Source organism: Acanthisitta chloris, unplaced genomic scaffold, assembly GCF_000695815.1.
Source record: "Acanthisitta chloris isolate BGI_N310 unplaced genomic scaffold, ASM69581v1 scaffold9404, whole genome shotgun sequence".
NCBI lineage: Eukaryota > Metazoa > Chordata > Aves > Passeriformes > Acanthisittidae > Acanthisitta > Acanthisitta chloris.
This window is the reverse complement of record NW_008669882.1, coordinates 16,869-27,432: the sequence shown is the minus strand read 5'-3', so window position 1 is coordinate 27,432 and position 10,564 is coordinate 16,869. Positions and strand designations below refer to the sequence as shown.

At 36.6% G+C, this 10,564-nt stretch overlaps 1 protein-coding gene across 1 annotated transcript in view; it reads right to left on the bottom strand.

The window, feature by feature from the left end:
* Positions 1 to 10,564, bottom strand: part of CERK (ceramide kinase) — a gene marked incomplete at its 5' end in the record, with an annotated part of 30,583 nt that overhangs the window by 11,449 nt on the left and 8,570 nt on the right. Inside the window, 2 exons of the mRNA XM_009073483.1 lie at positions 458 to 610; positions 2,169 to 2,246. Of these exons, the coding sequence (XP_009071731.1) occupies positions 458 to 610; positions 2,169 to 2,246 (231 nt within the window). The remainder of the gene's footprint in view (positions 1 to 457; positions 611 to 2,168; positions 2,247 to 10,564) is intronic.

The window sequence follows — 10,564 nt, the reverse complement described above, 5'->3', positions numbered from 1 at the left end:
AACAAAGAAGGCAAAAAATACTTTCCCGTGGCATAGGATTTATTCAAATATTTGCTAACAAGGCTAAATCACTCATCTCTATAATCACTGCTAGAAGAAGGGTAAAATTAACAATTCATTCCATCAGCTGAATGTCCAAGACAGAGAAGTGCCTGACTCTAGCTGACTGAAAAAGTCAAAATGATTAGGACAGTGAAGTTATTACTCTTTAGACAGTTATCACTAGGTGGCATATATTCAACACAACTGTAATCAGCCTACTGTCAATGTTAACCCCAAAGCTGTAGAGCTTTATAGAACGTGATCCAATGCACTTGGTACCACAGGAAGTTTAAAATCAGGTTCTGTCTGTTTCTATTGTTCAAAAGCATCAGAGAAGGTTGGTTTGGAGAGACTACATCTACTGCCGCCATATGTTTACATGCTGACAAAAGAGGGCAATAATTACACAAGTTACCTGAGTAGTCATATCTCATGGGACCCATCCACCGCTTCTTCTCACTGTCTTTTAATATATCTCCATAAAAACCGTAACCCAGCAATGACACGGAGTATTTCAAAAATGTGTTGTTGTGATGTACAGAAGAGACATCCAGAGGCTGACAGTCACCTATGAAGATTAGAAGTGCAAGGTTCTATTCACTTGTTTTATTTGCAGCTGCAAACATGACAGTAACTTTAACATTGCAGTTTTTTCTTAAATAGAAATATCTATGTTTTATTTATTTTATAATACATACATCATATATGCACATAGTTCTTATACATGCAGCAAAGGAAAAATAATTTTTAATACTAATTTAATTTCATATTTTAAAAGCATTAAGCACTAAGTGAGAAGAAAGGGCTCAGTATGCTAGAAATAGATAATGAAGAATTTACACTCATATACCATGTAGTAGGACGAGGGGGCAGTCATAGAACCATGTAGACTGGAAAAGACCTTTTAGATCACTGAGTTCAACCATTAACCCAGTACTGCCAAATCTACCACTAAACCGTGCCCCTCATCAAACCTCCCACTCAAAGCAGGTTCAGCTATGAGGTCAGATCAGGTTACTCAGGGCTTATCCAGTCAAGTTCTGAAAACCCCTAAGAACGGAGTACACCACTTCTCTGATGTCCTCTTAGTGAAAACTCTGGAGTGGTGGTGGTGTTTCTTTGCTTGTTTGGTATTTTGGTGTTTGATTTTTTGCTTTCACAGGGAAGTTGGACCAAATGACTCACTGTGTTCCCTTCCAACCTCATCCATTCTGTGATTTAATAATACAGCTAAAATACTATGACATGCCAAAGCCACATCTCTCTCTAATCCTAATCCAATGGCCTAAACCCTACAGATGCTGAACAGAGTTAAACAGTGTTAAACACTCAGTAAAAAGTGATAATGAACTAATTGTTATTTGGAAATTCTCTCCTTTACGCTTACACAGCATTGTTAAAATTGAAGACCACCTTGCACAATTTTTCAAATTCAGTATTAAGAACTGGATGACTATGTGTCTTCAGCATGTGGCAGATAGGATGGACATCACAAATCACAGTGCACTGAATATGCCAAGCTGTCTCTTTCGGCCTCCGTGCAGTTCAGGGATTCCATTACCAGGGGACTGTGAGAAGTGGCAATGTCAGCATCCCTGCTTATGACAACATATTTCTTGAAGACCAGTTTCCCTTCCTAGTTCCTCTGAAAATATATAACTTACAGATGGTTAAAATGGGAACTATCAGCTAATTCCAGTCAAGCATAAGCCCTGCCTCTAACTTCATAAGGGAGCATTGAATTGCACAGGACAATTGGACAACTAGCACAAAATACAACTATTCAAGTGTACCTGACTTCTCATAGCCTTCTCTAAGACAGATATACATATATAGTCCAACAACTGATGCTGCTTATTGCATTTTACTGTTTTCAAAATAATGCCAGAATGGATGAAACTGTTAGCACCAAATGTCATGATCCCTTGAAAACAATGAAATACTGTAGAGAAAGCAATTAATTTTTAACCTTCTGTATTTCAAATCAGAGACAAAAGCTTCATATTTCAACTCAGACATTATGTTCAAATTATATTTCAAAGAAATACAAAAAGAACGAAATGAAATTGGTACTTCTGGCTATTATTGTCATTTTCATAACAAAACAGTGAACTGCGAGCACTCACCTACAATAATGTGCAGAGCTGATGTAACTGGATCAGAAATGCCAACAGTTGAATAGCATATGCAGTCTGTTGATCCTGAAAAATAAAAAACTGGAGATCAATTTGTGTCTTTGCAAAACAAATATTATTGACATGGTGCTCCAAATAAAAGCATTATGTTCCTTTGGCTTGCCCCTTTCTGCTTTATGGAACAAAGTAAACACAGGGATACAGATGCTATTATTTAAACTGTAACATCTTTCTCCCAATGAGTATAAATTATTTCTCTCCATACAAAGTACAAAGATTTTACATATGTATCAGTTAGTGAAGGGAAGCAAGTTCATTTACATGGAAAATTTTAGGATTAAATTACAGCTTTTACATCAAGGCAGGCATACACTGATTCTCCTTTGCTTAAGATTTCTTGCTTATTAAGATTTCAAGAAAAGAAAGAGAAGCTGACTGGTCTTCAGTTTTTTGTGGCACTGATCTAAATTCTAGGCTGTAACATCCTCTCTTCCTTCAGCTGTGTTTTAAACCAACAACTCCTTCTTAGTTCTATTATTTGCAAATTAGTAAATACTTGGTTTCAGGAATTAGTTCATAGATAGGGGAGCAAAATGGATAGAAAGGTACCTTCACAGTCTTGATGCAAAACACCTACAAGAAGAAAGGGGGAAGTTCTAGGTTTCACCTATGTGCTGTTTAGAGATGGGCAATTCTCCCTCATCCCCATAAAAAAGCCAAAAGCCTAACGTAGGGATATGTCTTTAACTTTGTAGCAGGGACTTGGAAGTCAGGTCCAGACCTACAAAAGTGTGTTTGTTGCAGTACCTAATTTTTTATCTTATAGTTTCTCCTATCCCTTCCATGAAATTGTATTCCTTTGAAGTCAAGGCTAGCTATCTGAAAAGAAAAACCTCATCCACCTACATGTTCTCAGATTTGCTACTGATATACTTGCTGAAGAGCAGCTCAAATACAGAGCATTTCACTTCTGAGGCCTAATAAAACTGAAATAGAAACTGAAAATAAGGGAACACTCACTATACCAATGTGATTGAGCTATGAGAAATCACTATTTCAAATCCACTTTTGGTTCTTTTTCACTTTGAAAACAGTCAGGTCATATGCAGTTAATAGGAGCAAAGAAAACCCTTTCCCCTCCAACTCACTTCTTAGAAAATGGAGACCACTTCCCCTACCAGTTAATGGCATGACAGAAGCTTCTACCAAGCAAATGCAATGCAAAGGTCTACCATGGTGAACAAGAAGCAGCTCCAGAAGCCAATTAAAGAGAATATAAATATAACAGAACTGAAGAACAAAAGAAACAGTGTTACTAAATAGATCTCTTTCTACAGGGCTGAGGTTCAAGATAGTGCAAGTTTACTATTACAAGCAGATGCTAATGCACAAGAAATAGGACTCAATTTCTCTCAGTATCATAATAGACAAGGTACACAATGATGATATCATGTCACATTTAAGTTTCATAGCAGAAAATATTAAGCAGATTTCAGAAACTGAAGATATCATTTACTGCCGAGTTTCAGTTCCATTTTGCTTCCTGCATTTATGAATTTCAATTAGGCAGAAAAGAAACTTTTGAAAAGAAGACCAAGCAAAAAATTAGCCACTAAGAGATCTGACATGAACTTTTACTGCTGAGTGTACAAGCCTAACACTTCATCCAGCCTTTCTATTTCTTCCAGATCTGTATGCATTCTGCTCCTTGAATTACCTTAATCATATTTGTCTTGATGCAAACAGAGTTTCCAAGTAGTCTTACACTACAGGTGGGAGGAGAAGAGGGGAATTCATGCAAGTTACATTTCAACACCAGAGGCTTATATCCCTATGATTTTCTGTAGTCATTTAAAAGCTGATTCATCTGTTTGGCAATTACAAAGAATTTATTTTCATTTCTGTTTATTAACTAGCAAGGAAGGGCTACAATTAGAACTGAAGTCTGAAATTAATTCTGAAGATTCTAAAATGGGAGACTGGGGAAGACACCAGCAGCTTTTACCAACTGTCAAACCATCCCTCTTTGTCACACATGCCAGTGGAGCACCAACCACAAATAGCAAAATATTCTTGCCTTTTTCTCTCTTGGAGCTGTTAGTAAGGAACAACAAAACCAGTTACATGCTCACATAGATGTAACTATGCTATTCCTTATATACATACCAAGAGAACATAACTGATCATGCATGAACTTAATGGTACTAAAGGTCACAAAAATGTTCATGATGCCTAAGGATTTGAACAAGAATTCTAGACCATTAGGTGGGTCTTGAATAGATATGGAATCTACAACTGCTGAAACAGTACTCAGAACAGATGCACACACAAATCTCACCAAAATCTGGCTTAATTCATCAGTATAAGTCTCATATGAAAAACAGGATTAGAATGTAAATATAGCTTGAATAGTATCCTTCGACTAATAGTTTAGGATTGCCAGAGCACTCAGTTCGGGTGAGAAGTTTTCATAATGCATGACTCTTTACTAGTGTTGGTGGTGACAGCTATATGCTCTGGTTAAACCAACAGAAAAATTACATATACATACTCTGCCAGATTTTCTTTGGGGATTTTTAAGGGCAACAGCCTGAGTGATGGAAAATAAAAGATGTTTTTAGGGACTGCACAGAACTACGTGCAAATGTGAAGAAAGCAGTTATATTGCTTGCTCGCAATATAATGAACCCTAATTCATTTAAAAAATAAAAATCTTCAGTATAGAAACCAACTTTTGCATTGCTGTGCTAGTAGAGAAGAAAATCAATGATTAAGTTTTAGGTTAACACAGATGTAGCTATGGAATGTGCATGGAACATTGAAGACAGTATATCAAAGCTTTCTTTCTGGTCAAGGACACATCAGGAACAGTTGATGGCAGCTTGAGCTTGACTCAAGATAGTCACACACAGGCCCCACTGGAAGTGCATATGAAACACAACATCTGCACGTGACAGGCAGATGCAATAGAAGATCAACAGGCTCTGTTGACCATATTGACCAGATTCCCCTTGGCTATACCATGAGGATAGATGCTCATCTCACTTGAAGACACCAAATGTAAGAATGAAAAGTTGAGTAACAATTTCAAATTGAAACTCACCCTAAGGCAATTAACTCCATTACCTAAAATGCCACCAACCACCAGTGTTCAAGTGCTGCAGATTACTTGGTTTGGTTTCCAACTGCTACTCTAGTACCACAGCCATCTTGCATAGGGCTGGTACATAGCACCATAGGTAGATAGCTGAATCCCAAACTAAATGTCTGAATTCTCCCAGATGAGAGCTTTCTTTATCCCAGACACTTTGACATTAAGAGTATACTGAAAACATGAAGTATGCAGAGGGGACATTCACTTGTCTTTGTTAAAGTAAGTGTAATACTTTGAATCTTTACAATACTTTATGTACACAGGAAACCTGTTTCCTTACTCATTTTCCCCAAATCTGTGTTTTATTAGGAGGTATCATACAGCCACATAGTTAGTATGCAGGCAAGTTCTTTCCTTCCCCATTTTATCATACAGCCACATAGTTAGTATGCATTCAAGTTCTTTCCTTCCCCATTCTTTACATATTTAATGATTTTAAAATGATAAAGGAAATCCTTATAATTAATCACAAGGAGAAACGATCAAGATAAGTATTTAAAGTATTAAAGAGCATATGGTCCCCATAAAGTACTTTTGCTAAAGCAATACTAGAGAAAGCAAAACGGTGGACTGCACGACACATCACCACCTTTCCCCTTTGCACACGAATATTGCTGGATATTTGTGAGCAGACAAGTCATGCAGACAGGTGCTCAGATACCACTTCAGATGCTTTAAATCAATCATAAAACCACCAAAGAATTAAGGAAAACTAGATGATTTACAGATTGTATGGAAGAGTTCATGCCATTGATTCACTGGATCAACCGAAAAAAGACAAAGTTCTTGAATTAATAATCTGAAATATGCTTAGACTATTAATTTACAACAAGGTTTTTTAAAACCAAAACACACATATTGTGTGGGCTCTATGTATTTATTTTTGTGCTTTTATTGATGGAAAACAACTGGAATACTAAACTACGCAGGTGACAGAAGCAAGTTATCTAGATGCTGATCCTACAAAAACCAGTGAATGTAATAAAGAAGCAGAAATACTTTTATAGAGCTCATGGGCATTGCTCCGTATGAGATACTCCTGACAGGGGCAGGTGCTCCCAAAGCACACACAGAATCCTCAGACAAATTAGTATGAGAACAGAATTCTGTAGTGCAAACAGGCAGAACAGCAACTTCAGTGTGGGTCCCACATGTGTGCAGTATTTTTGTGAAGTCATAATCCATGCAGTCATCTCATTGATGAAATGTCAGGTGAGTCACTCTAATGACAGATAACTGCATACACTTGGGTCACTTTGAAAAAAATATGTAAAGTGACTTTTCTGGGAAGTGATTTTTAATGACATTTAAAAGCAAGGCAAGAAGCTACTGTTACAGGGAGAGATGAACGGCCTGGGCATACACCTGTGCTCCTACTCAAAGCTTTATACATCTTCCTTTCTGCATCCAGAAATCAAGTTTAACATCTGCAGAACGCAGACTAGCTTAAAAAGAAACAGTTCAGAAGGACTTTGGTCTGGTTTTTTTTTGGTAGATAATAATTTCAGCATAAATTCAGTACCACAGTACAACAAAACCGGATTAATCCCATAATGGCCAATTTTAAGAGATAAAATTAACATCATAGGAAAAAGCAATTGTAACTTAGTTGTCTCCATAGCAGGCCCACTACATTAAATGCAGTATTTAGCTCTAAGAGTGTCATTTCAAGAAGCATAATGAATTTAAAATGCTGAAGGAGGAACATAAAACATTGCACTTCAGATTTCAAACTGGATATACTGAACTTTGAAATGAGATGCTAACTAAATGGCAAAGATCATTAAATACTACAAATATTGCAACTAAGAAGGCTGTGGACACATCACTTGGAGTAATCTTTTTTTAAATAGCTTTATTGCTATGCTTTAAAACATTTTTGAAGAGAATTTTTACACTCTAGATGACAGCAGTATATAAGACCTGTCATGCTTCATGATTTGGCTTGATTCTGTTTAAGTTTGTGAAAGAATTCTCCACCACTTTTCTAAATTACCTTCACATAGGAAGTCTGTGGTGTCTTTAGCACTCTTATTATATTCATATATAATATATATATAATTATCTTAATTGTACTGCATGCTTCAATCCTAGACATTACAGAGTTGACGACATCAAAAAACAGAGCCATATGGATACACTAGAAGCCTGAAAACACTACAGTTAATAACTTTTCATATCTACACTTTACTCAATCTTCCTTACTACCTGGAGTATTTTTCCCCAATCCCCAGGGTAGGCTGCAGACTTGGTTTTTGGAATGAATGCACCAGCATTTTCTCACAGCACAGGGTGAAGTGGGGAGGCTTTTTTTTCCTACGTGCTAAGATCATTAAAGTATATAGTAAGTACTTTTCATTCAGAGTCCTCAACAGCAGTGGACAGCTTTGCCCTCCAATTCTATGCCAAATTTAGTAAGAACAACAAATTACTTTGGCTTACTCCAGAGGATATAACTTTAATACTAAAGCATGTGGATGAAACCTCAGTGCCACATGCCACAACAGAAACGATTCTCTATGTTCTGTGGAGACATATTAGTACTCTGAATGCAATGAGACCTCATGGCTGAATGTGCCTTTAAGGCTGGATGGTACTGGGAGGAAGAAATAACTATACAGAGGTTTTCATAGGTGTGCTACAGCCTCTAAGCACTCGTAACATCAGATCTGTTTACAGTGGCAATCAATCAATTTCTACTGGCAGATCTGAAGAATGGCTGCAGTGAAGAGAAATTCAGAAGTTAAAACTGCCATTTGAGTAAAAGCCTTTTATATATGTCAATAAAAATACAAGGTATTTCATAAAAATGTTCCATAAAGCATAAGAATAAATTATATTTTTCAACCATAAGACACACTAATGAAAGAGACTGTCTGGAAACAGACACATCGGTTCAAGGGGAAAAAAGCAGGAGCCAAGCAGGGTCTTGCTCCAGAAAGTTAGAATTGTGATTTACAAGCAGTATTCAACATTTTAAACAAAGAGCCTGCACAAAGGAATTCTGCTGTGAAATAAAGCTAATTACTTAAACCCAGTCATACGGGTAAGAGTGTTTTAGCACTGAATCTCTTTCATTTGTAATTTCAAACCTTTGTACAACTAAATTGACAGTCTCTGAGCAAAGATTAAGTCTGCTGAATTGAGTGTTTGTTTGAATACAGAAACTGTTTAATAGCAACCACAAACCACAACCTCCTATGTTTCTGTTAACACAGCCTGACATCAGGAACTAAATGATAAAAAGGGCAAAACCACCTTTCCCAGGCTCCTGTCATCACTGAGAAAATTATCTCCATGTATCAGAAGACACACAGAGCTTTAGATCTTAACCTCCAAACTATGGGTAGTGTTTGTTTTCTGTATCTATTAATGGGTTCTTTGGATTTTAAAAATAAAGGTTTGTTATAAAAAACTAGAAAGAGCACCATGGATTAAGTTTTTCTAGATGCATGACTTGTATCTCATTATTACTTTTGACTTGCTGTATTTTAGGACTATCAGTTTACATTTTTAAAAAAAACCCCAAACATCTTTTTAGGAATTTCACTTATTTTAGAACAGACTTCTTGCACTAGTCATGAAACTAGGGGATCTGCTGAGGTCAATACATGGCCAGAACTCCATTATATAAAGCAAAGATGAACAGAGAACAGTTTCACCAAGGCCACTAAAAAGCCCCAAACCAAACCCAACAGCTCTTGCCACCTTCCAGATGGGTTTGGCTATTTCATACACAATTTAAAGCCCCTGTAATGACTAGATGTGTTAAGAGAGGGTTAAGGTTTGTTCAGTGTTTTGACTAACTTTTTCAGTAAAAAAGCACTTTCCCATACATACAGTAATGGATCATTTTAAAAACTGTACAATATACAAACAGATCAAGATGTGTATTATCCTCTGTACTTCCAAAAAATTAACAGAACGTAAGGCTGGCTGCATTATATACCATTATAAACAATTTCTGAGTGATCTGAATAATGACTTGGAGAAAATATTTGAACTATAGCACTGACTACAAGGCTGTACCTCATGTTAGTTAAAGGAACAGAACATGCAGTATACATTAAAAGGATTGAGTGGACAAAACACAACAAACAAAACAATAAAGTATGTAAGAGAAGAAAGTGACCTGATACGTATTAACAAAATTAAAATATCAGTGCAGATCATACTTTTTGGTTGCACTTGGAAAACAAATGCATAAAGAAATTGTTGAAAAAGCAAGGTTTCCTAAGAAGAAAAAATGGCTCTTAATATTGAGGTTCTGTTCTTTCAATTGTATCATCTTATGGGCACATATGAACAGTAGACAAAACCTTCTGAAACCAATCATGTAAGCAGAAAGCCTTTAGTTCAAGAAATTTGCACAAATAAGGAAGAGTAGAACACTTCAAATGCCATTTTTGTGAAGTTTCTTACACAAACTGACTTTAATACAAAGCCTTAACAAATAAAATCAGAATATACTGAAATATAGTAATTCTGTTACGCATAACCCTTAATGTCCTAGCTAACAAGGAGAGTCAAAAACCATAAGGGGATAGTCATACTGCAACTTATAGATACCTAACCTTTATTGTACTGCAAGAAGAAAGGGTTAAGTATCTTCCAAGCAACAATTAAGACCATTTGAGTTTGGATAAATTCTTCACAAAAATGTAAAGAGAATAAAATGAGCCACCTAAACCCTGAGGGTACAAATATACTCGGTGCATTTTTGCAACCTGTGTTAAATTTTCTCAGAAGCCTGTGTGTTAATTCTATTCAGAAGATCACAATGTTTATTTCATACCCCAGTTCTTTACGTCAGAGCACAAGCATCAGACAAGAGAACAGCATACAAAAGACACTGAACTGTTCATCTGTCTTTCTACAGAGACCTCAGAAACACAGATGCTGTTGAAGAGTTGCAACGTTTAATCCAGTCCTAGAAGAGAGAGTCATCCTGTAAATCCACTTTTGAAGGCATCTTGGAGGACCAAATGGGCAGGGTGAGGTAACACCTGGGACTCTGTACTTAAAACAGCAAGACTGACCCAAATAGTGCCTTCATCATCAATTACAATAATAATAAAATCACTAGAGACCTCGATTCGAAGAGTGAGTTATCTCAAATGACAGTAGTAAGGATTGCCTGAAAAAGTGGGCGACATTGAGAACTGTGAATGTACAGCAGCTCTAAAACAGGACAGAAACTGCAACATGGTCTGGAACCTGAGAACCGTTCCTC